Genomic DNA, 26,710 nt, shown 5'->3' with positions numbered 1-26,710 from the left:
AAGAGCGTTTTTTCAGATTGCTCCATACAAACAGGAATCCATCCAACCTTCAGACCTGAATTAACCAGGCCAAAGAGAAGGAGATGTGGGGAGTCGTACTTAACCAAATCCAAAAAGGGATATCATTTCTCTGCAGCTGTGAAGGGTCACAATGTTGCTGAGATCTCTTCTCTGGACTTGCTGTAACAAGCTGCATTGTATAAGCAGCCCTGGGCATATCAGATGTAATGCCCCTTCCTCTCCTGGTGACACCCTAGCTGACTGTTGCCTAGCTATACTCACAAACAGATCCCCAGCAGGAGAAGAGCTGCAAACTCACCCCGTCCAGAAGGAAATCACAGCTGAAAGTTTTCACATTCCTCCCTCCCCTTAAATATTTAACGGATAAATCAGAAAGAGGTGTAAACCTGGCACTTCAGAAGCAACCTTTTTTTAATTTCATCCCATACAAGGCTTTTTCTACCCAGCGCACATGACCCACAGGTTTTGTCCCCCTGGCAGCTTTGGACAGTTATATATTTATACACACACACACACACACAACTTGTTCAAGTTAATAGCATTCCTATGCTATTGAGTCAAAAGGCACTCCACAAATAGGGGAGCAGGGAGGGGGTGGGAGGGAAGAAGAGTGGACTGTACTGAAAAAATTATCTTTTTTAACAAAAATATTTGTCACTTAAAGCTGTGTTTCCTTCAGTGCTTATATTGGCAAGCCTGATTTAGCCCTGATTTCACTGGAACTTAGAAACCTGAAGGCAAACAAGGGATGGGTAACCTGATCCTTGCACTAGTGTTTGGCCCAGGGAGGATTAGCAAGACTGGGGAAGCTGAAGCTTGGGACTACGTTGACATTTATGAATGTTTCAAGAGAGTGGTGGGTGTTTCTTGGCAATTCGTAGGTAGATAAGCAGAGCCAGCTCGCAACTGCTGGGGAGGATGTCGAGGACTGAGCACGACCAGGGCTGTTACAGCAACTAGTTTAGTTCCCACCAGAGATTATTGGTGGATTTACAGATTATTTGTATTTTTTGAATGTAAAGGCGCGCAGATCGCAAGGCCCATCAGTACAATAGGAACGGAGGGTTGTCAAGACTTGACAATCTCAGTGAAAGAGGTGTCTGAGAAGTCATTAATAAGGCTGTGAACATTTCACTGAAACACAACAAAGCCCTTCATTGCAAGGAGAGTCTCTAAAAACAGTTTTAAAATTAACCCAAAAAGCGGAAACTCCAAGACTTGTCAGGTCTGCAAATGCAAAGGGTAAACTCTGGCCTCTTGTAGACTTGACTGTATGATATATCTCCCTCCTGGGGCTACTTATACATTGTGACAATCTTTACACATCTATAGTTTTATGTCTTGCCACTCCTTTGTTGATGGTTTTATGGAACAGTCCTTTATGCTGGGAAGATCATCATCACAGGGTTATGCAATCACCATTAGCAAGTAGCTGGCATCTTCTTCCATTTCTGAACTTTCTGCAGCTGGTATAGTGAGCAAGGCCAATGCTGCCTTGAGAACTTGGAGGGGGAGAGAGACAGCTGCCAGGTTAGGTATTGAGGCTAAGATTTACCACCACTGGAAAGGGCATCGGCAGCAGCAGCAGAACCTGGTGGGCAAGCCTGGCTCATCTCCCCTCTGCACTCTCTGCATCGCACTCATAATAGCCACATTTCAGAGGAGACAAAGCATGAGTGGAGCACATTTGTATATTGGTATTAAATGTTAATAAATGGGAATATATTTGAAAGGGTGCAGTCTTGAAACAACAAATCCCCATCTCATTCCAAAGGACAGAGAGAATGTTACTGTCAGAGCAGCACTGCGAGGGTGGGCAGGTTTATTAGTGAAGCACAACTGAGCTCCGTCTTGTGCCAGCTGAGAGGGGAAGACTGACGTGCAGTAGCAAAAGAGAGAGAACTTAATTATTCCTAATAATAAGAGCACCTGGCACTTATATATTCACTTTTCAAATGCAGATCTCAAAGTGCTTTACCAAGGTCATTATGCTAATTCTGTTTACACATGGGGAAAGAGGCGCACAAAGGTAAAGGATAGAAATTTCAGAAGTGTGTAAGTGACTTTGGAGCCTAAGATTATGTCTAAACTAGGATCACTTTACCAGTATAGGAATACAAGTATACTATTCCAGCAAAGCTATCCCAGCTAAGACCTAGTGTGGACACAGCTATACTGTGCTTTATACCAGTGTGGTAAATCCACTCGCCTATGAGCAAAACAAGCTAACCCAATAGAAGTGTAGTTTTCTTAGTATAGCTGTGTGCACACTACAAACTTTTGCCAGCATAGCTCAGTCAGGGAATCTCAGACTCTTGACCAACAGAGCTATGCTGGCAGAAGTCTGTAGTGCAGACATAGGCTATGCCTGCACTAGAAACACTGCAGCTGCACCACTGTAGCACTTTGATGCAGACACCACCACAGCAACAGGAGGGGGAGCTCCATTGCCGTAGTTAATTCACCTCTTGCATAGGCAGCAGCTAGGTTGATGGAAGAATTCTTCTGCTGACATAGTGCTGTCTACACCTGGTGTTGGGTCGGCTTAACTACGTTGCTCAGAGGTATGAATTTTTCACATCCTTGAGTGACGTAGCTGAGTCAACCTAACTTTTAAGTCTAGACCTGGCCAAAGTCTAAGTCTAAGACCTGGTCTAGGCCGAAAACTTAGATCAACCTAGATACGTCACTCAGGGGTGTGAAAAATTCACACTCAGAGATGTAGTTAAGCCAGTCTACGCCCTGGTGTAAAAACCTCCTAGCTACCTCGTCTTGAGGGGCTGGATTAACTACACTCCTTCCACCTCTGTAAGAAATTTCTAGATTACCATGCCACAGTGGCAGAGTGGCAGTGGCGTAACTGTGCCTGTAGCATAGACATAGCCTCATTGTCACAAGGAATTTAGGGACCTAAATCTCACTGAAGGTCAGTGGAATTTAGGCGCTTTTGAAAATTTTACCCAAAGTGACTAGCTCTAAATCAGCTAGTGAGTCTGTGGCAGACATAGGAGTAGAAGCCAGGAACCTGAATTCACAGATCGGTATCCTAGCCACAGCAGTGGGCAGTGCCCCATCCCTAAAGTCCATTTAATCTCAAGTATTTAACAGATTTGCTGTTTTTTGTTGTTTTTTTTTAAATTCTGTAGTATTTTCTATTTCAATCAGCTAAAACTGATCACAGGCCAAGAACTCAGAATGAACATCACAAACCCTTACGCTCCACCCTCCAACTGATCCCACCCATTCCACTCCATCTGCTTTCTCATGTACTGCTCACCAGACAGCTGCCTCTCTGGCTGGACCAGGATGGTAAGGGTATTGTGCCACTCAGGGAGGAGGGCCCAATAAGGACAGGGAAGGGGCGGGCGAAAGGCTGCACAAAGAAAACCATCACTTCAAAATGCTTCTAAAAATCAAAGGAGCACAGCAACCCAGAGCTTGTGCTCAGTCTCGAACAGGGTAACTCTAGCCACCACCTTCCCTGGAAAATGCCTCCCAGGATGGGCATGTTTTAGATCCAGGCTCCCGAGTCCCGGAAGTTGAAGGCAGGTTATGGGCTGGAAGGACCCAACCTCATTTGCTGTAACTTGCGGCCTGCTAAAAATGATCTGGAGCAAGGAGCCAGCTCTCCCTTTCTCCGCCCTCCTCCTCCTCCCTGATCACACTGGGAGGGATCCAGTGTCAGCCTGCAGCTGGCATTGCAGCTGGCTTCCAGGCAAAGAAAGGGAGATTGCTGCTTGGAGGCCAGGGGGCTCTGGTTTCTAACACTTTATTAATAGCAAATACACACTCCCATGCTACAGCCACGTTCAGTCCAGAACACGAGGAACTGGACTCCTGGAGAGAAAGGTGAGAGCTAACAACTGCAAATTGGGGCTGTGCTTTTCCCTTGTCTGGGACCAGATGGGGTAAAGGGGGCAAAAAGGGAGGGGTCTTCCCTGAGCAGAGCCACTTTCACCCTTCTTGCTGGGATTAACCCAGAAAGTCCAGCAGCTCTGCTCAGAATGTAGAGCAGCAGGGCTCCTGCAGGCAGCAGCTTCATTCATTTGACAGAGTTACAAGATCTACCAGGAGTCTGCCTTAGTCAATACATGCAGGTCAGACTACCAGCCATTCTAGTCTGTGCTGAGGAATGTATTGTACTTCACCACGGGACCATAAGGAAGGGGTGTTACGTGCCAGGTAAGAGATTCCTTGTGTGAACTAGAGAGAGAGAGAAGAGGGGTGGTATGGTGAGTGGATGTGAATCTCTAAACCCAGATCTGGAAGGGTGGGACTGCAGTGTGTGGTCTTAGGGAGTTGATCAGTTTCAGGATTAAATCCTGCAACAGCAGGACAGGTGTGCCGGGGTTACTTCCTGATTTTAGTCCCACACATGCAGATGAGCACCAAGGGGTTCAATTAGCCAAGAAGATGATGGTACCAGCTGAAAAGGGGCTCTGCTTTTGTCCTCACCTTTTCACGATCTTTCCCCTTCTCCCTTAGGAAATAAGAGACACTCACCATGCTTCTGAGGCTAGGGATGTGTCATGATTTCAGAAAATTGCCTTATTTGGAAAGAGGGAGCATATCCATGAAACTAATCTGTTCTCATCTTAGAACTGTTTTAGCGAACGGAGGGGAGCGCTGTTATTGTGCCAGCCTACGTGAATTTATTTCTAGGTGACTAGACGTTAGCTCAGATCCATGCTGGCAGCGAGCATGCTTTCTTCCTCTCTAACTCTACTCCAAATTGGGTGTGGTTGCAGCTTCCCCACTGAACCTATTCTAGGGTGTATTTAAAAAAAACAAACAGTGTAACGGTCTTTTTGCAATAGATCATTCTCTCCTCGGGACCCCAAAGCACATGTGTTTAGACTAGTTATGACTGAAGCATTTTGTAACAATAACATGTATTAGGGACTTACATAGTTTATAGTGGATGAATGATCAGCTCACAGCTGCAGAGGCGAATTAAGAATCCCTCCTGGGAAAGCTGAAGCTTCTCTACTCTGTGTTAAATGTTGTATTCCATCCTCAGCCATCTTGGAGAGCCTGGATGTACTCTATCAGCACACTCCCTCCCTCGGAGGCTGTGTCAGCATGGCAGAAAACCAGGCAGGTTTTACTGAAAAATTTACAACTTGGCAGTATAAATTGCTGTTTGCCTGACATTTTGTTGACAAGCTCTCGGTGCATCAGCACCTAGTAAAAACCTTTCGTTTGACTTTCTATCATTCTGAGTAGTAAATTCTCTCCTAAAAATAAGAGAGAGATACAGACTTAGCACATATATTCCAGTCACAGCACATGGGAGAGGTAGGAAGACACATTATTATTTTGTATTACTGCAGCACCTCAGTGTCCTAATCAAGGCTTGTGTACACTTACATTGTACAGCACTCTAACTTGCTGGCTCTGGGGTATGAAAAATCACCCCCTTGACCACAGCAAGTTTGAGCGCTTTAAAGTGATAGTGTGGACAGGCTCCAAGTGTGGGGAGCTGCGCTCCCAGAGCTCGGAGCTATTCCCATCGTGGAGATGGATTACCAGGACCACACTCACACTTCAAAGCGCTGCCGTGGGAGCGTTCCCACAGCAGCACTTTGAAGTTTCTAGTGTAGACATAGCCTGACAGAAATAGTCTGACAAGCAGTAATATGAATCTAGGCATGTTTAATGCACTCATCCCTACAGCATCTAGCTACCAGCTCACATACCAACTACAGAAGAAAAATAGAGATGTGTTTCCACACCAAACCTCTAACAGTGAACACCTTCACTCACATAAACAAAAAAGTTTAGCCGACTCTTGATCTAGGGGTACATATGCCCACAGACATTCCAGTAGGATCCTCTGTGCTTGTGGCGCAAAGCATTGTGAAGAAACAATGAGTAAATGGATCTATTTCCTGTGAGGCAACAAGGAATGATCAGAAACAGTCTTACTACCAGCAGCCAGGAAACAAAAGAATACATCTACCCTGGGATTTACAATGCAAGTCACCATAGTGTCTATGTGCCAGTTTTTCAGCAGAGTCATTCACTGGTCATATCCTGCCATGGGATAACAGTTTGCATCATTAGTGAAGTTCTACTACCTGACCAGTCATGGTACTGCAACTTTGCAATGTGTTGTCCTGGGCTGTTTATTCTGTAACTCCCTGCAATTCCGCTAGATGAAGTGGTTCTACAGTTCTGGGAGGGTGGGTACCACTGGAACTGCAGCTGGTTTTCAAATTACTACTACACCTCTCTTCTTCCCGGTCCATCCGAGCCAATGTCACTTCTTATTTTATTTGTTAAACATCTTATATTTTTAAGGGCAAACTTGTTGTAAGACCATGCACAATGCATCAGTTCCAACCAATACTGAGGCCTTCATGCTTGAAGCGGCTTATGAGTTTGAGAGCACGGTCTCTTGTAAAGAACAGGAAGGGTGTTTTACTTGTGCAAAGGCAGCTAAGAGAAGCAGAGATGGGGCCCTGCAGCAGAAGCAGGTGCTTAGCTTAACACACCATTAATGTTCCTAGTTCGGGGGAACCGGTTTGAGGAACCATTCCTTTAACAGTTTGTCAACGAAAAGGGAAGATTCAAACTCGCAGTGGATGTTGTTCTGATTCACACTTCATCTCTCATTTCCAGGGACCTGATGGCAGATTCAGAACCTCCTTTGGAGCTGCATGTGGACGATTCAGGTACATGCTTAGAGCTCGAGGGAGATGCTACAGATGCCCTGTTGGAGCCTGAAGTGGCACATGTCTCCTTGGAGCTACATATGAATGTCACAAATGTCCCCCTGGAGCTGAACAACACAGACGCACCCTTGGAGCAGCATGTGGATGGTGCACATGCTCCCTTGGACTTAGATGTTGCGGAGTCCCAGAATCTGAGCATTGAGGAGCTGGGAGAGCATTTCCAGGAATGCATTGAAGCCGTGGAGCAGCTGGAGAAGGAGAGGGATAGCCTCATCCAGGAACTCACGCTGCTCCGGGAACCTGCCCTTCAAGAAATCAGACAAGCTCATGAGGAGATACTGGCAGCCTACAGGCTGCAGGCCAAGGTGGAGCTGGAGCGGGACAATCTGAGAAATGAGATCCGACAAGTCAAGCAGAAGCTATTCAAGGTGACCAGAGAGTGTGTGGCTTGCCAGTACCAGCTGGAAACCAGACGGCATGACATGGCCCAGAATGCTGTCTATCGGGCTGAACTGGAAACCAGGGTCAGCCAGCTTTTAGAGGAAATATTGCAGCTGAAAGAGACTTGTGAAAAGCAGAAGGAACAGTTCAGGCAGCGGCTGGAGATGCCCCAGTACCGGGGGGACAGCCATTACTTGCAGGAGAGCCGAAGGCTTTCCATGGAGTTCGAGAGCTTTGTGGCAGAGAGCCGCCAGGCCCTGGAGAAACACTATGAACCGCAGCTCGTGTGCCTTTTAGAAAGGAGAGAAGCCAGTGCTAAGGCTTTGCAACAAACACAGGGAGAGATTCAGGGGCTGAAGGAGACACTGAGACCACTGCAGGGAGAGGCCAGCAGGCTGCAGCTGCAGAACAGAAGTCTGGAAGAACAGATCGTGCTCATTAAGCAAAAACGGGACGAAGAAGTTCTCCAGTACAGGGTATGTTTTACGGGCCTATAAAATAGCTTAAGCACCACTCTAGTCTAGGCCTAGTCTCTGCTGCTTCCATGTAGGTGGTCTGGCCCCTGGATTCAGCAGCTGAATACTACAGTGATTGGTGCTAGACAAGTACCTTACACACAAGAGCTGGGAATCTTACTCTGAAACCTGTGGAAACTAGGATATAGAAGACACTGCACTCAGAGCCTGGCAGGGAATAACAGGGGTAATAGGAAGTCAGACATCCACTTGCTGATACATTTAGTAGCCCAGAAAAGACACGTCCCCTCTCCTTGACGGAGGCAAGGCAAAGCAACGGGAGCTGCTAGGTAGGCAGAAAAGAGAGGTTAGAAATAAAGAGGACACCAAGTGATATTGCTAGGGATTCACCACCATGGGCAGCCAAAGGAAATATTCTTCTAGTTTAACCAGATCGGTTACTGATCTCCTCTTCAAACACGAGGCACCTGGATAACCCCTCCAAATAACAAAGCCAGTCCCTACCTCACATGCTGTGTGAAACACAATGGAGCAGAAATAACTTGAGCTTTGTTACTTCAAAAGCAAATCTTAATTAAGGGCCTAAAGCCCAGCACCATGAGTTAGTTTAAAGTCTGTGAAGTAGTGTAGTGCCAAAGCTGTTGATTTTTATACCTGCAGCAGTTGTCTTATGTATTTGCATTTAAATCGGATGTCAAATACAAGTCCTGCTAAAAGTTTTTTGTTTTTTTTAAAAGCCTCCAAGCTTTGACTGACCTATGAGAGCAATGAAACAGATCCTCTGTATAATTCAGTGAAACTCCATTGACTTCAATGAAGCAACATCAATTAGCACCGCTGGAGGATCTGGCCCTATCTCTCTTTAGATTTGTCCCAAGATGTCTCTGTATACTGGATGCACAGGCATAAAGTGGGACCAACAGGACTACAACAACACTGCATATCCAATATACAGACACACACTAGTTTACAGGTATGTAATACACACACCTGCTGATTTATTTCTGCCTGAGAGACGTACATGTTCAAATACCACAGAGATAAGCACATCATAAACAAAGAGGAAGAGAGATGTATCCAAAGAGTCCAACTTGCAGCACATCACATTTCTGCTTGGGGCTACCTGAGAAGAACGTAATAGTTTCACTTTGTGCTGAATACAGCAGTTCCTCTTATTTCCGAGCAAGCTTCTACGATGACACTAGTGTTCTGAATACCCTGTCTGCGTCTGGGATTAGTTCCAGGTGCTGGTTAGTTTATAAAGCCTTAAATGGTTTATGCCTATTATTTATCTTGTCACCAGGACACTGGGCTGCTAACCTTGTGAGCTTCAGACTGCTGTGTAAGACACATTGGAATTGCCCTCACTGGTGCATCATTGGCAAAGCCAGCGAGTGGATGTCCAATATTATTTTGAAAATAGAAGCTTTTGCTGGCAGCTGGTTTGAGTAACACAAAGCACCAGTTGTGGAGATGTTTGGCACCATTACAAATGCCTAAACCAAATACACTTATTACTAAATTACTGATGTTGATGAGAAGAGCTGTAGCTCTCCCTCTGTTGTTTCAAGTAGGGCTATTTTCCCCTCTAGAGAGAGAAATAATTTTCCTTCAGATTCCCATCCTGCATTAGACCAATGGTCCATCCAGTCTGGTATCCTGTGTCCTCCACTGGCCAACATCAGAAGCTTCAAAGAAAGATTTAAACCTTCATTATGGCTACTTATGCCATCGCCTGCTCGGGGGATGGAAAGGAGAGGGAATTTCTTTCTAATAGTGGTTGGTTTATGCCCTGAAACATGAAGATTTAGGTCTCTTAGATTTTTTTTTTATCCCAGTTGGTGTAATGGCAGATATTACTCAGATAAATGACTCCTCCTCCTCAGAATCTTACTAAGCTCTTTTCCAGCAATATGTTCCACAGTTAAAGTTGTGTAAGTTTCCTTTTCCATTTTAAAATCTGCTGTATTTCCTTTATCCTGTTCTTGTATTATGACAGATAAACAGAAAGCCCCCTAGTTGACCCTTTCTATCCCTCTATCATATTCACCTCTTCTCTAAACATAATAATCCAACTCTAATCTCTCTTCCTATAGAAATTATTTCCGTCTTTAAAAACACTTTCCCTAGTTTTTTCTATTTCTAGAATACACTTTTTGAGACCAAACCTGAACACACAAAATTCAAAGGGGAGAATGTACTGTCAAGGCCTATAATAGCAGACTATTTTCAGCATTGTTCTCTCTGCTTTTCTTAACACAGCTATTAAGAGTCTATGCCATCTAGTAAATGTAGTTGGTGCTCCTTTAAAAGTAAAAGCCTTTCCGAATGCCCTGATACAGCTGTTTCCCTAACATTCTGAGTACCAGTGAAAGCACTGCCTGGCTGACTTCCTCCTGAATTAAGAGTAATAGTTTTACATACTCTGCCCCAGGGCTGGGCTGGCTTCCTTCCTTGCAAGAGGTTATCTATAAAGACAAGAGAAATGTCCAATGTTAAGACTTCTCCCCCATTTTGTAGGGAAAGGAAAAGCAGTGAAATACCTATAGAGTGCACTTAGGTGAAGATGATCCACCACATTTAACCCCATTTAACTTTTCAGCTAAGTTAAAGCAAGCCAAGGCAGTCAGTGGCTTCTAAAACTGGACTTGGATTTCAATCCCTATACCCTTTCTGAACGCTGCTGTTGAAATGATCATGCATGAAGGTAACAGATGCAGCAGGCTCTGTAGGAAGAAGTCAAGCCATCTATGTCCAGATTAGCTCATAGCCTTACATCAACTTTTCATTTTAGATTTCACTTCCCATTTAGCGCTTTGAAAGGCCAGGGGTTGCTGAAAATTGATTCAGATGATCTCCCCCCTCTTTCCACATCACACAAGAACTCAGGGTATACTTTCCCCATTAATTTCCTCTTTACCTCCTGGCAATTTTACATTAAGATAAAAATACAGAGTAGATCTGTCTGAAACACACAATTTTCCTGTTTGTATTACACTTCAGTTATCACTTCTTGAGGCACTATGAGCTGAGAAACATCCCATGTGTACAGATGAGCCTACTGAGCATGCACATTCAGCCAAGAGCAGAATTTCCTCCCTAGGCAAACTAGGTTCCTTATCTACACCAGGGATTAATCAATGGGTGGGACTAGCCATCAGTATAGCTGCGCCAGTGCAAACCCAGAATGTAAACAGGCAGACCTGCTATACGGGTGGCTGCAAGCAGGGTAAATCCTCTCCCTCCCACCTCTTCCCCTGTAGGCAACACTAAGGGCTGGTTAACATTCAATCCCCAGGCACTGCGTTTCATAGTTACACATCATTTTCTTTGTCCACAGGAACAGGTGGAAGAGATGGAAGAGAGGCTAAGGGAGCTGAAAAATGAGGTCCAACTTCAGCAACGTAAGAACCAAGAGTTAGAAGAGCTGAGGACCAGCCTGCACCAGGAGCTATCTATTTACAAGTCAGTTTATTTCTCTTTAGTTTTCAAGGGCAGCTTTAGACATTGGTTGAGTAGGAGCCTAAGGCTCTTAGTTCCTATATAAGCAGGGGGCCAGAGCAGTCCTACTTTGATTGAAAGCACTTACTGTGCAAACTAGGCACAATACCATTAGTGTCAGCCAGAATGAGGAGGGATTGGAACACAAGTATTTACCAGAGAGCAAGATGAGACAGATAGAAATTAAAATGGATAGACCTTTAGCAACACAGAAGAATTGAAGTGAGGACACAATTTTCCTGAAGAAGGCCACAGTTTTGGAAAAGTGGATATTCTCCATCACCACAAGCAAAGGGGAAAATTCCCCTTCTAGCCAAAATACCACTACTGCTAATTTTTTTCTGGGGACGCCTCATCATGTTATGGGAATGCTCCACAACACCAAGAATTTCAAACAAAAATACATTGATTTGCATCAGAACAATCATCGGTCTCACTTTTCAAAGTTTGCACTTTGGAATATCTTACCCATTCCTTGGGCTGTACAGGCTCTGGAGATGTTTTGTAATTTTTTGTTTTTACTGTAGCATGTTTCCCACTTTTTACTTTTGTACAGTTTCAGAAAATATTCCCTCACTCCAGAGAGAGATATCATTCTTCCCTCAGAACAATTAGGAGGGAACTACCCTTTCCTTAAGAGGGAGAAATTCAGGCTCCTAGCCCATTTCATCTCTAGTCCCTCTCCCAAGACTGCCAAAGGAGTTAGTTTTATCCACTCTTCTGAACGGGTATCAGGTAGCAAAGACTTTAGGACACTACAGACGTAGGCCAGATTATTCTAAATCACAGGTTTCAAAGGTCAACATTTTCAAATATGAATGGTCAATCTTGGACTCTTAAATTCGTATCTGCACCTAAATAAAAGTTGCCTAATAGTCAGAATCCCTGAATACTTACACATGCTGCAGGTGTTCACCACTAAAAGTTAGCCCACTTAATATGGATTGAGACATCTAAATAAGAAACCTAAAATGGGGCACCCAAATTTAAAAGCGTGTGTTGTCTGTGGCCTGTCAACTCCATTCCTCTCTCTGCCATAGCAGTAGTTCCTCATTTGTCAAACTCTGTGCTAAGGATAAGTAGATCTGCATTCTGGAGGCAAATCTCACAGTTCTACATGCTTAGTCAACCAACCTGGTTGCTATCCAGTACTATTCCTGCACACCTTGCAGCACTAGGATGTTCTTCATAAATAAAGTCCACCTCCCATAACTCTCTCCATCATTATTTCATAGAATCAGTGGCCTAAATCTACTTTATTCCCTTGCAGGGGCTGCTTAGAAATCTATGGTCATCTTTGCAACTCAGAAGAGAAAGTCAATCAAGACTGATTCATGGATTTTCCTTATTCTATCAGAAAATAAATGCAGAGGCACTAAATGAGGACTGAGGTATCTGCAGTGGACACTTTCATTTCCCGCTCCCTGCTCACCCGTCCTAAATAAGACTAGCAGCTATTTAAAATCAGGAAGACTAGACAATCATTTGTTTGTTTATATTTCTTGAGGTGCTGCTCTGTTGATCTTCTAGCATGGTAGAAAAGAATGAAGCTGCTGTCCTCCAGGAGAGCACAGAAAAGTACACTTGCACTAATAGACGAACATATAAAGAGGAACGATAGATGTATGTTTTGCTGTGTATTTGGAAAGCATATCTGATCTTGCTTTGTAGGTTGACTGTATAAGCCTACACAGAAAGGGTCATATAGAAAGCCAATGTTTTTGTTTCGAAGAACACACTTCAAAGGACTACTGTTGTTGCATGGTAAACAGGATGGCTTCTTTTGTAGCACAAAAGATGACGGTTGTATTGTGACATGTTCTAGTAGGGTCCATAAATTAAGTTCCCATATAAATGGTTTCCACTTTATATAAAAATTTCAGCTTGAAAATAAGGATTCAGGTTTTAAAGGCTGCTTGTATATCCCAAAGCACATTCTGCCTCATGGAAAGGGCAACACACTCATATGATCAAATCCAAGTTTGCAGATGTTTTGTTCACACCTTAATGATCATCATAGCATGTAGACTTAACAGCCTATTAGCAATCGGTAGGGAGTTTAAGACCCAGGCCTGGTCTACACTTAAAATTTAGGCTGACCTATATTGTTCAGTGGTGTGAAACAGTCACTCCTGAGGGTGGCTTAACTATACCTCTAAGCCCTACTGTAGACAGTTTGGTCAACAGAAGAATTATTCCATCAACCTAGTTACTGCCTGTTGGAGGGGTGAATTAGCTACAGCAATAGAGAACCCCCTTCCATCATTGTAGCAAGTATCTACACCATGGCACTACAGCAGCAGCACCACCACAGCATCTGTAGCGTAGACACAGCCCCACTCAAGGCACCTGGGGTGACTGAGACACTGCAGTAACCCCTTTTCAGAATTACACCTAAGTCTGCTTCATTTCTTGAAGGCCAAGCTTTGCCTTAATGTTGAATGAATCAGAGCCACAAAGCCTTATATAAAAAAGGCAATCCATGCTACGTAACCTTGAATTTGATTTCTGACCTCACGGATATCAAGATTTTGGACTCTCCCCGCCCCAGGCTGCCACGCCATTAGAACTTTGTCCTTGAGAGGGAGGAACAGAAGAACTTTCTAAAGGCTAAATTACGGATAGCTCTGTACATGTACTCTAGAAGGAAAGGGCAAGAAAGTACCCTTCATTCCTCCCCTATCACCACAGCCATGTTTTGGCTGAAGGGGGCACAGACAAGATAATATGTGGTACTGCTGCCAATGCTAATAAGCCCCAGAGGTTGCTGTGGAGAAGCCATGGTACTGCCTCCTACGCACCAGCATTCTCCTGGCAGCATTTGTGGGTCACACCTTTTAAAGAACCTCCTAGAAGGTATAATGCTTCCACCCACTACTGCTCAGAAAGCACCTCTATTGTAAAAGGTACAATTTTGCCTTGAGAATGCACTTTTCCTGAAAATAAGCTTTACACACACACACACAAATCAAAAGCTGCACACCATTTATGTAGAAAAACAATTTATTCCATCTGAAGCACTTACACATAATTAGTCATGGAGAGTAACAGCCTACTGGTGGAACAAGTCACCCTAGTGGGAGATGCACAGAAGTTAGTGGTCAAGGACTAACGCATTAAAAAAAAAAAAAAAAAAAAAAAAAAAAAAAAAAGAAAAGCTCATCCACATTTAGTTATTATTTTGTTTTACATATACCAACTACCAATGGTTTTTTCAGATTACTGGGCGTGCCATCTGTGGTACATCAGTCTAGTAAAAACATACAACTTTACAACTTGGTGGTCCCAAGTTTTAAAAACCATTTCACAGAAAGGAAAGAAAATATAATATGAAAAACACAGCTCAAGAACACACAATAGAGCAAACTACATGGGTGATGAACAATGATCTGCAGGAATAGCTACCGTATCCAAGATTCTGTGTTGCCCACCAGAAGGGGAAGGATGGGGGAAGAGAAAGTGAAAACCCAGAATTAAGGAAAGAACTCTAGTTCTGGTTGAAGTCAGAATCTGCACTTGAAAATACTGGCACACAGACTAAAAGGATCCTGACAGTGAGTTTTACCAAAAAGAGGACAACAGATTCTACTCTCCATTTATCAACTGCTCATAGATTAAAACCCCTTGCAACACATGAACTGCATCATCTCAGACACACACTTAGGTGGCTCCATCTTTCAAACCTTGGTTAAAGTTAGCCAGAAAACCTGCAGCTTTAGCATTTAAGCATAAGAATAAGAAAAGTGAGTTTTTTTCCACTTCATGAAGGCATCTTAGGCCAGCTTGATACACAATAAGCTTCTGTAGGAAGTTTAAACAAAGAGCTATAGCACAGTACCAGCTCAGTTGGGCCAAGTCCTTAAGTTAGAGTCCTCACTGTTGAGAGTTAAAAGCATTGTTGATGGTATCTACATAAGGAAGGCTGAACACAACAAAGTCTATGTGTGTCTCAAAACCAGTGTTAAGTCAATATCAGGGCTGGAAGGGAAGAGAGGGAAAGAGGACTAAAAAACAGTAAAAGGTCAGTCATCTAGGACCCTTGACCTTCTGGATCCACACTTCCTTCAGGGTCTTCATCATTATATATGTTCTCAGCCTGCAAGACACATATAGGGGGTGGGGAATTGGAGAAACACTTAACAGGACAAGTATCAGTGAGGTAGCCATATTAGTCTGGAGCTGCAAAAAGCAACAGAGTCCTGTGGCACCTTATAGACTAACAGATGTATTGGAGCATAAGCTTTAGTGAGTGAATACCCACTTCGTCAAACTTATGCTCCAACACATCCGTTAGTCTATAAGGTGCCACAGGACTCTTTGTTGCACTTAACAGGACAACATCCATCTGAGTTAAAAGGATTCAAATCGGACCACTCCCAAGGACTGCAGTTCTAGCAGTTGCTCATCTCCACATACTGAGTGCTCATCCTAGATCCCTCAAGGCCATTTAGCATTTACAGAAGTGTTACTATAAATACGACTGAACCGTCTCGTAATGGTCATGTTTTCCACAGTATTCCCTTAAACAAAAGCTCATTATAAAGACTGTAGTTTGTACATATACACACACACACAATTAGGGACTTGCCTCCTTAACTGTAAGTGAAGATCACTGAGAATCCCACTGTATTTTAAAGTATTACATATATGGAAAAGAACCTTTTTTCCCCTCTTTTTTTAAAAAGGAACACACATACTCTACACTCAGTAAGTGCCTTTCAGAAGATCTCAAAGCACTTCAACACTATCATACCAAAGCCCCTGCGAAGTTGCTATTCCACCCATTTATGGGTAGATAAACAGGAAGTGAAAAAGCAATTGTCAGGGTATACGTCACTTAAAAACACTAGTTTCTTTTCCTATGCTTCTAACTGGAGTTACATAAAATACAAAATTAATTTCCCTATCCTCATTTATTCTATTTACCATTTGTAAGCATTTCACTCACTTTGGACAATGCCCGATCAGATTTCAACTTCTCCTTTGGAACCTACACATTATATTAGTGTGAGAGAGCCAAATACTGGAAGAGAATGTTTATATCCTCCCCAAAACACACATTTTTGGAATTGAGAGACATGATGTAGTTTCTTTAATGTTTGTTGTTTTACAAACAAAACCTAAACCAACTTCAGGTGTTTCCATGCCGCCTTCGCCAAGGCTGCACAACGAGTCTGTATCAGAGCAGGGAATTCCACTCTGCTCAATACATCTGAGATAGTGTCATTTCCCACACAGCCACTAAAACACCTCCCCCCCCCAACACACACACAAACCCCAGAGAAACTTACCATTTGCCAGACTTGCATAATATTGTCTTCTGATACAGAACAAATTACCCAGGGTTCATTGGGATTCCAGGAGAAATCAGATATCTTTGCAGTGTGACCACCATGAATAAACTAGTATTGGGGAAAAAAACCAAAAAAAGACAGAGCATTCAGGTCTATAGTGCAGAGATGGAGAGCAGGTCAGATCCAGTGTTATGGTTTGGGGAACTTACCAACAGCTCCGGTGGGCCATCCTCTGCATCTTCAGGGGACTGCTCTTCTCCAATTTTACTGTAGTAGAAACAAGAGCAAAATGTAAACAGATTTTTCATAGGACACAAGGGAATTGATTCAGGAAAGACAATAGCAAGTAACACTGTCAGTTTAGGACTTACCTCAAGTCCCAGACATTTAGCCTGCGGTCAGTACCACTGGAGGCCAAAATAGTTTCATTATGAGGAGACCACTGAACCTGCACAAGTAAGAGCACACATCAGAAAGGCAATGAATCTTAAGAAGCGATGCGTGAGACAGTTAGTGGAGCGACATCTGCTTTATCTCATGAATGCGATTTTCCAACTTCAAATTGTAAATGCATCAATTCAAAATATGAATTTTCCATTGATAATGCTTTTACATGGAAGAGAGGCTTGTGAACACTCAAGACTGCATGCCTAAAGCATGAATGAGGTGATATGCTCAGACTCCAGGGAGCTGCAACATCCAATCTTCCTTCTCATGTGGGATGCTTACTGAAAAACACACTATCCTCCAAGGGTTACACTTACACAAACCATGCACTCATGTGAAATAGGAGGCAAGATTACATGGAGCACAAAAAAGCAGCGGAAAAGAGGGAAAAGGAATAAATCCCACAATCCTGTTTATACCAGCCCAAATACTAGAGTTACTGCCTCCAACTGGAAAACAAACTATTCCTGGGAATACTACTTAATCTGATAACTGGGCCAGAGGTCGAGGGAAGAGAGTAGGGTTCTAAGTACATATCTTCTAACGGTGCTTGTAAGCGCCATCAAGTGTTCTATTTAGAAGCAGTTATAGTTCCCAATGATAGCAATCTTACCCAACAAACCCCTGCATATTCTTTTCTTTCAAATCACAATCTTCCATTTTGCTGCTCTTGGACAATTATCTTCACCTGCCATCTCTTCTGATGCTGAAGATGCTAGTCTGTCTAAAAAAATGTCCTGCTTTCTCAATTGTTCCCTGTCTCTAGCTGATCCTGAAGAGCCCCATTATTGGTCACCAGTTTTTACTCTATGAAGGTGCAGCTTTCCTTGAGGGACAAATCCAGATGAACATGCTGCAGCCGTTTCAGCACACCACCTTGTTTCTGTCTACCACCATGAATAATTTATTTTTACTCTGTATTGCTAACATTTCACTCTTCTAGTGATAATGAGGAATGGCCATTAAAGCTACCTCTCATCTAACCTGTTCCAGTCTGCCAATCATTTTATTAACTCCCGTAAGGGTCTGGTATTCTCCCACATTTAGAGAGCTCACTCTCTATGGAGCTCCTCACTGCAACTAGTTACTGTAGGGAGAATCACAAAGATGAGCTAAAAACCCGCCACAAGTTTTTAATGCAAATATCCTTAGTACTAAAAACAGTGGAAAGAAAGGAACTAAATGGACGAATTTTAATATTGTGCAAGATGTCAGTGTCCTCTCAACTGCAGGAAACAAAAATCAAAGTAATTCCATAAAAAAAGATTTTTACTGTACCTGAAATATTTCATCTTTATGAGATTCAAAGGAATGCAGCTTCAGTTTTAGGTTTCTCAGATCCCATAAAGCAACAGTCTAGTCAAGAAAATGGAAAAATAAAATTAAGTCAAGAGATACTTTGAGCAGAGTTAGCAATATATAGTTGTGTGAACATGAGCTTAAGGAATGTCATCTGTCCACATTCAAGACAGACCATACCTTATCAGCTGATCCTGTAGCCAGAATAAACTCACTATAGGGATTGAAAGAGAGGCAGTTCACTTCAGCTGTGTGAGCATCCACAGAATGGCTGGGTTTGGAAGTGTTGTTTGACCGGGTGTCCCAACTACAAAGAAAGGAAACGTGATGGGATATAAACTTTTCCTGTCCAACGTCACGAGAAAAGGTGGAACGTCCCCAACTCCACAAATAAAGGTACTACCCACTTACATCATGAGCTTCTGATCATCAGCAACAGATCCAAAAAGAGACTCGTGGAGCAGGTGCCAAGATACATCTTCCACTACTGCTGTATGCCCTGTAAAGATGGTCTTTGCATCCACCACTTTACCTTCCTTCGGAACAGCGCTAATATCCCACAAGCAGATGGTCTTAAAGAAAAAGTGTATCTTTAAGATAGAGGAACTCTCCTCATCTCCCCCCACCCACCCCCAAAAAAGCAATAGTTAATCAACTAAAGCATAGCCGGTATTTTACATACATTTACAATACTCACATGATCATCAGAAGCACTAAGCAAATGCCCACTCAGATTTGGATTCCATGATAGTCCATAGCCTTCCTTTTGGTGCCCACGAAGACGAAGATCAGGGTTACACTCTCCAGAAGGGTCTGCAAAGGTAATGTCAGAAAACTTCAGTTCCTAACAACTCCACTAATGCAAGCCCATCATGGAGCACAAGGACAAGAATTCTACAGTTCTTCCCCAAGCTTTGCTTTCACATTTTAAATAGGATTCCCACTTTAGTCTCTTGATTATTTTCTCCAGCAGTAGGACCGTTTCATTTTTTAAGAAAAGCAGTAGAATGCACCAAGACAATATACAACGCTAAAGCAAAGTGTTAGAACAAATATCTTTTTAGCTGCTGAAAAGGAGGAATTATGTTTCAAACATTTATTACTAGCCATGTTAGTCTGGATCTGTAAAAGCAGCGAAGAATCCTGTGGCACCTATAGACTAACAGACGTTTTGGAGCATGAGCTTTCGTAGGTGAATACCCACTTTACCCACTTCGTCGGATGCATGACAAAGTGAGTATTCACCTACGAAAGCTCATGCTCCAAAATGTCTGTTAGTCTATAGATGCCACAGGATTCTTCGCTGCATTTATTACGGAGGAGCTCCATTCTGGATCAGGGTTCCATTACTCTAAGGTGCTGTAAAAACATAAAGACAGTCTTTGCTCCCTGTCTACAGCCTGTAAGTCAAGAAGTAATTTGTCAGGATGGTGCAATGTAACCCTCAATTACTATTCTGGTAATTCTCCTTATTGCATTAATAGGATCTGTTTTCAATTAAGCTCCCAAAATCCACTCATTTTGTAATTAGCAATGATCTTCCTCTGCTTCTCCCAAGAGAGTCTAAACTAGTTTTTAAGGCTACTCCTCCCCACTTTGCCTACGCTGTTTGCTGATAATTTTACATTGCAGGTAGCCAGGACAGCAGTTCAGCCACCTAGCAAACAAAATAGCTTCCAACTGGCCACTGAGCATCCTCCATTACCACAACAGGTGAACTCCCACCACTGCCTTAGTGAGGAAATGCTAGTGGTGCTCCACTCAGCCAATACATAAATATTTAAAAGTTACATTCTAAACAAGACATGACAAAGCATGCAGTGAGGCAGCCACTGGTGGCACACATCAACTAGTTCCTTGGAGAAGTCTTTTACACAAGAAACAAAAGTTTTTAACTCTTAGAATTAAAACTGACGAGACGTGTCCCACAATACCCTTAAGCTTCTACAACTCCCCCACCTCCCCCCCCCGCCCCCAAAAAGAAAGAAAGAAATTCATAAGGCCTATCCACTAGAATTTTGCTCAACTTTGGACTATGGTAAGAGAGAGCTACAGACACCTGGTTTAGAGGGGTGTTTGGTGTAGTCAAACACCAGGACGTCGCTGGATGGAGTCTTTGTGGCAATGATGCATGGATTTTGGGGCATGTAGCGTGCTCTGTTCACTTCTCCTTCATGGTTGATCTTTATTTCAATTTCAATTTTCCCACTAACAGATCCAAAGCCTCCAAACTCTGGAAATAAGAAACAGATAGCTGTTAATAGTGAACTGAACAGGTCATTCAAATCAGAATACGAGAACTCAACAAGGCCAGAGAAATATTTACATGGATTACAGGACAATACATTGTTCTGAAGCAATATTCACAGAAAAAAAGCCAGGAGAAGCTGGTTTTCAGATACTTCATTTTGAAATGTTTTTGATGTTGTTACATCCATACATCAGGACTCTAAACTAGCTCCCAAACCACCCCCAAGACAGTTTATTACTAGAACCCTCTACTAATTATTTCAGTTAAACTCATGACAAGTGTATTACCGGTGAAGGTGCAAGACTAAGTTTTAAAAGAGCCTGTTCTACAAATAGGTAATGTATGTTGGGAGATGTGTTTAGGAACAGATGTGTTCTAATCAAACAGTTTTGAGTCTTGCCCAGTTAGATGGTACCAAACTTTGTTTAACAAAGCATAATACTGTCCTTTAAGGCCTGGAGCTATAGCACAATATTGTTCAACAGTTCAGCCTGCCTCTGCAGCCAGGACCAATACAGCCTTCAGCCTACCCCCAAGGCTCCCTGAGGAAGCAACAGGACCTTGTAGGAAAAATTTGGCAGGCAACCCAAGGCTAGGAAAGAGAATAGGACCTACCACCATTGATCTGGCAGCAAGGGACCAGAGATGAGAAAGATGTCAGAGTGACAGAATCCCTGGACAGAGTTCCTGACCTCTCTTCCACAGTGTTGGCATCAATCTACCTACCCCTATGAATGGATTCACGGTACATTTCTCTTCCATTTCTGAATGATAATGAAACCACATTGGAATCTGGCCCATGAATGCAAAAAATGAGACTCTCTCTGAAAGTTTAAAAGTTTTAGATAAGAAATTATCAATTCAATAAATCTTATCAACTGAACTCTCAGTAAAATGGCAAGGTTTTCTTTTGTGATGAATGTACTTTACAGTACTGGGACATTAAAAATAACTAACAAGGTTCACATTCCCTGTCAATGTTCTTGTAAAAAATTAAACAAAGTTCTTGTTTATGCTCCACTCATTTACAACTAATAAAAATATGCTTAAAATAGAAGATAAATGGACAACAGATTTCTGTTTTACAGAGTGGAACGGAGGTAGAAAGGTTATATTAAGCAACCTGCCCAAGGCCACAAAAATGAGGCCTTGCCATGGGCATTAGACAAGGCATTCATTAGTGCCACAGCTAGGATTAGGTCAAGCATTCTTGGCTTCTAGTCTAGTGCTCAGTTCAATAGGCCATACTGCCTCGTGGAAGAATGAGTAGTAGCAAGTATATCAGGGTTATAGAAAAAAAGTCAGATGACTAAAAAAATTCAGTGGTAGCCTTTTTGAAGCTGTGTTTAGCATCTGAATATGAAACTGAGAGCAAGTATTGTGCGGTATATTCCTTGAAAGAGGCACTAATGTGAAAGTCATTAAATTAAAACTAAAACCATTTTAGAACCACGATTAAAGGTTTTGGGGTGAAGAGATTTCTACAGACTTCCCATCTCAATTATCTGAATACTTCTTGCAATTTTGTTGTGATTCAATACCCACCATGAAAAACAAAAAGTATTAAGATACCAAGGAGAAAAGATGCAGCACAGAGATTTAACATTTCTGGAAAACAAATACTAAAATAAAGTATTTTATTAGATAGAATCTTGTTCATGAACAATACTGAGAAGTCCAAAGATCAAAATGCCAGTTGCACAATCCTGGCTTCTAGCAAGAAAGTGCACAGCAAACAACTGGATTGGGAATGATCTATGTCATGTAGAACAACTGATTAAACTGACTAAAATAGCCATTCCTTATAACAAGTAGGAACACTGGCAGCCAAACAAGGCTGCAGAAAACACAGGATCCAAACCCAAAGTATTTGGCTATTTAACTGGACAAAGTACAATCATCCTTTTTGTTGTGAAGGGGCTGGCACGTATATTGACAGCAGGATTCAAACTAAAGAGAACTTTTGAAACATTACACCCCCTCTAAGCCCGGGGAAAAGGACCCTTTCACCAGGTTAAGAAAACAGTCACTACAAAGGAATACTTTATGCAATGTAAAAGACAACCTGTAGAATTCAATTGTCTCATAATGGATATACAGTTGCACCCCACCATTTTGCAATAAACCTTTCCCCCTTTCTTTTCATCACTGTTATAAGAAAAAAAGGTTACATTTTACTAAGTGAAAATTAAATTTCATTCAGTGTAGCATATGGGTTACAGAGGTACTGTGTAGAAATCCATGAGAGAGAAGCTGAATCCCTTCCTGGTGATTAAATAGTGTAGGAGTTTTTAATTTTGTATTTGTACTTTATGAACCCAAAGCTAAGAAAAGGCCAAGAGCTAGTGAGAAAAAGATTAGAACTCCACTTTGTTTATCACATTTGTCTCTTACCTCCTTTCTCACTATCATAGTGAGAAGCATCAAACTGTGCATCATCGTTCGGCAGCTGAACACTGGCTATCACAAGATGGTTTTGTTCATCTGAAGTGTGGGTCCCCAGGACTAGTCGATGAATACTGAAATCTTTGCCTTCAGGTCTACAACAAAATGAAATTACATGAGGAATCAAGGGGGAAGAGAGATTCAGTTGTAACCAGCTCATCAGAATGAGCCATCGCCTGGAAGTTATCCCTTACAAAAACAAAAAACCACACACAACACATCCACCCACTTATTTTAGCATTGTCCCTGCCCTCCTACTCAGACAGGAAAACCCCTCACTCCCAACAAGGTTGCTTCCAAATCCTATACTGGAATCCTCACAGCACCAAAGCCTACTTGTTTTATTTGCTCCTCTACAGTGTCCCTGATATACCCCCAAGGAGCTGCTAGTGGAGTAAAACCTTGAGGTTTATTAGCACTTTCTGCAAGCAGCAGATGGAAAATAACCTGGCTCAGAAATTTAGGGGATGACAGTGGTTGTGTGCAGACAAAGAAGCAGGCAATGGACATATATAAACTGTTTACTTTTACTCTGAAGCTTTTGTCGGGTGGAGGGAGAAGAGCAGAAAACAATGGGATATTTTGAATATAGGCAAAAAAAAAAAATCTGTCAGACAGAAGCTCATTTCTAAAATCAAAAAGGAGCAGAGGTATTGGCTAACATTCTGCATGCCATAACAGTCCTCAACTCACTACTGATAAGGCAAGAGCACAAACAGCTGGTCGTGGAAGACAGCAATTATACAGTCTCACAGCAATATGAGATGTGATAACAAATTTGTTCCTCTGTCACCTTTCCCCCCCTCATTCAAATTAAGAGGCTCAATTACCTTGTTACATCAGGAAGCCACTGAGCAGTCAAGCTGGGCCACTCCAGAGCATGGGTCATTACCAGATCATACAGGAAAGGAGTGTTCTTTTTCCAAATTTTATATTCCTCATTGATCACACGCTCCTCCACCGCATCATCAAAGGCTGCTAAAGTTTTGGTTTTTTTAAATGCACAAAATTAACATGGACGAGTACATTTGTAAGCTGGCAACAAGACAATCAGTGGGCATTTAACAACTAGCTACCTACTTTACACTGTCACACTGCTGATACATAGACCATACTTCTACCAAAATGACAACTATTGGATTAAAATAGCACATGCAATCACCTCTCTCTTCAGATAAAGAAGGCTAATCCAGAACCAATACATAAAAATTCATCACACAGATATAGGTAGCAATAAAAATTAAATATGCCTGGAATACAAAGGAGTAGTGCCTAGGCTCAGTTCATACTAGAAATATCCCCAATAAGGCTATGTAGCCCTAAGGCAGCCAATAGATTCCTGTGCATCTCCTCGTGTGACAGGCGAGTTGAATCTAGACTTAGCAACTCACCCTTCACTAAAAATTGTTTTAAAGGTAAGGCATAAAGCTTTGTCATTTAGAATAGCATTTTTCTCTAATGTGTTTTCACTGAACAATACAAACAAAATCTCCCTCCTTTCATACTATCTAGGTTTGAGCAATCCAGGAATCTTATAAAAATGCAAGAGTAGAGATGGGGTTAGAATCTAGACTGTGCAAAGATATTTCCATTTGTGCAGGAGAGGAGTTTTGGGGGGCCCTTGAGAGTTAAACTACTAGGTAAGGGCGATTTGGGGAATCACAAACCAGAAACCTCTGTAGGCAGCCCCTAGGAAGCAGCTGAGTGAGCGCAGTTTGCGTCATCTTGCAGAGGGTGTGGAAGGTCCTGACATTCACAGGGACAGGAACTCAGCAGTGACCGTGCGAGGGCGGTGGTGAACCCCAGAAGGGCACCTCCGAGAGCCCCCCCCATTTGACATCCCCAGACTAGGGGACCCTAGGAGGCGCGCGCCCAACAGCTGACACGCTCGTGCCTCCGAGGGACTGGGCCTACCCCTGCCTGCGACACGGGGCCCGCAGCCTGCCCCCCCCCGGGGACGGACCCCGCCCCCAGACCCAGGGGCCGCCTCCACACCAGCCAGCCTGGGAGCGGGGCCCCGCCCCCAGCCTTCCCGGGAGGGCGGCCTCGCCCCAGGAGACCGGCTCTGTGGGAGACACGGCGGGCGGGGAGGGGGACTGGGAGCAGGGCCCCTCCCCCCGGCGCAGGCTCGCCACAGGCCGGGGAAGGGGCCGAGCGGCCCCCGCCCTAGAGAGGCAGGAGGGGCCCCAGGCCGGCCGGAGCCTGCGCGTCGGCGCCGCGCTCTCGCCTACCCTCCTTGTCCGCCATGGCGTCAGTACAGGCGGTGCGGCCAGCCGGCTCCTCGCCTCCCTCCGTCCCCGCCAGCCGCCGCTCTATTGTTTCCTGCCCCCTGCGCGCGGCTCCAGCGCCGCGCGCCCTTCGCGCCATCAGCCGCCAATCACAGCCTGCTGCCGGGCTCCCGCTACCAATCATAGCGCCGATGAGATCTCGGCAGGGCGGGCCCAGAGGGCTGCGAGCGCGCTCGCCAATCACGTGGGTGGCGAAGGTGCTGCTGAAGTTCCCCTGGGAGCCGCCATTTTCCAATGTAGGGTGGCATGGACCCTGTTCCTCGCTCGGGTCTTCTTAAAGGGCCAGTAACCAGTAAATGGCCACTTGCGTACAGATACCACACACTTGACGAAGCCCTGGCTGGGAAGATTTAGTTGGCGATTGGTCCTCCTGAGGTCCCTTCCAACCCTGATATTCTATGTCTCTATGACTCTCAGCTTCTAGCCCCCTGTCATGCATTATTTGAGGTCATCCTGCGTGGTGAGATCAGCAATTGCACCCATCCCACAGGTGACACTGTGGAGGCCATGAACAGCCCATTCACCAAAACCATCTCCAGAAGAGCCGTCATCCAACCCTATGTCCTGGCACTGCATTATATACTTTTGTCCCATCCCCGATGGCTGTGGTTGTCCCATCTCATCGCACAGGTGTGCCTTCTCTGCCAGCACTATTGGGGTCATTTGAGCGAGTGACTGAAGGGTAAAGCCTGTATGTAATTACTGCCAGTCAATAACCAGCACTAGCACTAAGTGACAAAGTGGGAACTTAAAAAAATTATGAATCCTATGTCTACCTCAGTTTCCCCTATTTGCGTGGCTACCCAGTTGGGGGAAAAGGACTGTGGTTGATTTCAGGGAAGGCTAAGACTATGGCTACACACATTAGACATAGCCGTGTCTACACTGGCGCTTGTGTCAGTGTAATTTATGCTGCTTGGGGGAGGTGGCTTATTCACACCCATGAGTGATATAAACTATACCAACAGAAGTGATAGTGTAGACATAGTCTAAGACATAGCTGTGTCTGTTTTTATAAAGTTTTTGTGTCCGTACATACTGTGTCTGTGTGGGTGTTACTTGAGTGGACTAGATGAGTGCCATTAAAAAGGACTGGCAGAGAATGGAAAATCCAGGAAACAATGGAAAGCCCACTCACCAGGACATTGACACCTAGCAACCAATGACCCAAATGGAGGAGGATGTCCCTGCTTCTCAGTACAGAAGCTGAGTAGAGGCCCAAGCTGGAGAACAAAGGGATGGAGGTGTGAGGTGGGGACATAAGAGTTGGTTCCTGGAAGAAGCTTGGAGCTCTGGTACCTGGGAACTGAGGAATGAAGTCAGAGACAAAGAGTCTGAAAATGGGGTCCAGTACTGCTTGGCTGGTGCTCTGGGCTGACCATAATGGATTATGTTTTAACCTTAATTTCTGTATGCTAACCTAAGGACTGCCTATGCTGTGTTCCAACTGACTAATAAACCCTACTGTATTGAAAATGCTATGTTAGTGTCAGTGTAATTACTTGGTAAAGTGCACTAATTCCTGAAGAGTGTACAAGTTTCTAGCAAGACCCTGTCTCAGTTGGACTTG

The 26,710-nt window shown here is 43.6% G+C and overlaps 2 protein-coding genes across 5 annotated transcripts; one reads left to right on the top strand and one right to left on the bottom strand.

Annotated features, from left to right (window-relative positions):
• Nucleotides 1-3,671: 3,671 nt before the first annotated feature.
• SYNC (syncoilin, intermediate filament protein) lies at nucleotides 3,672-12,971 on the top strand. 2 transcript variants are annotated; one of them, XM_075060817.1, is made up of 4 exons: nucleotides 3,672-3,870; nucleotides 6,646-7,615; nucleotides 10,956-11,080; nucleotides 12,387-12,971. In XM_075060817.1, the coding sequence occupies exons 2-4, from the start codon at nucleotides 6,653-6,655 to the stop codon at nucleotides 12,445-12,447; spliced, it is 1,149 nt and encodes a 382-aa protein (XP_074916918.1). In that variant the 5' UTR covers nucleotides 3,672-3,870; nucleotides 6,646-6,652; the 3' UTR covers nucleotides 12,448-12,971. The 2 variants fall into 2 exon arrangements, with proteins under 2 accessions (XP_074916918.1, XP_032643668.1); XM_032787777.2 differs by lacking the exon at nucleotides 3,672-3,870 and adding an exon at nucleotides 3,915-4,203.
• Nucleotides 12,972-14,101: 1,130 nt separating this feature from the next.
• RBBP4 (RB binding protein 4, chromatin remodeling factor) lies at nucleotides 14,102-25,232 on the bottom strand. Of its 3 annotated transcripts, none has more exons than XM_032787773.2 (12): nucleotides 25,084-25,232; nucleotides 23,683-23,830; nucleotides 22,802-22,947; nucleotides 20,216-20,389; nucleotides 18,854-18,969; nucleotides 18,568-18,728; nucleotides 18,337-18,463; nucleotides 18,136-18,213; nucleotides 16,782-16,858; nucleotides 16,620-16,677; nucleotides 16,408-16,518; nucleotides 14,102-15,212 (listed from the first exon to the last, which is right to left on the bottom strand). In XM_032787773.2, exons 1-12 carry the CDS (start codon nucleotides 25,217-25,219, stop codon nucleotides 15,147-15,149), a joined length of 1,398 nt encoding a protein of 465 aa, XP_032643664.2. In that variant the 5' UTR covers nucleotides 25,220-25,232; the 3' UTR covers nucleotides 14,102-15,146. The 3 variants fall into 3 exon arrangements, with proteins under 3 accessions (XP_032643664.2, XP_032643665.2, XP_032643667.1); XM_032787774.2 differs by having other exon boundaries at nucleotides 23,683-23,827; nucleotides 25,084-25,219; XM_032787776.2 differs by lacking the exon at nucleotides 25,084-25,232 and adding an exon at nucleotides 24,520-24,745.
• Between the last annotated feature and the right edge of the window lie 1,478 nt (nucleotides 25,233-26,710).

This window comes from Chelonoidis abingdonii, chromosome 25 (assembly GCF_003597395.2).
Source record: "Chelonoidis abingdonii isolate Lonesome George chromosome 25, CheloAbing_2.0, whole genome shotgun sequence".
Taxonomy (NCBI): Eukaryota; Metazoa; Chordata; order Testudines; family Testudinidae; genus Chelonoidis; species Chelonoidis abingdonii.
This window is presented reverse-complemented; position numbering and strand designations above follow the sequence as displayed.

Bases quoted from the DNA above. Each gene is read 5' to 3' on its own strand.
- SYNC (XM_032787777.2), top strand. From the start codon at position 4,154: ATGTATTGTACTTCACCACGGGACCATAAGGAAGGGGTGTTACGTGCC. The intron at 4,204-6,645 runs GTAAGAGATTCC...TCTCATTTCCAG, and splicing joins GAAGGGGTGTTACGTGCCAG to GGACCTGATGGCAGATTCAG. The intron at 7,616-10,955 runs GTATGTTTTACG...CTTTGTCCACAG, and splicing joins AAGAAGTTCTCCAGTACAGG to GAACAGGTGGAAGAGATGGA.
- RBBP4 (XM_032787773.2), bottom strand. From the start codon at position 25,219: ATGGCGCGAAGGGCGCGCGGCGCTGGAGCCGCGCGCAGGGGGCAGGAA. The intron at 18,214-18,336 runs GTATGGTCTGTC...TTTCTTGACTAG, and splicing joins CTACAGGATCAGCTGATAAG to ACTGTTGCTTTATGGGATCT. The intron at 16,859-18,135 runs GTACAGTAAAAA...TTACTTGTGCAG, and splicing joins ATAAAGATGAAATATTTCAG to GTTCAGTGGTCTCCTCATAA.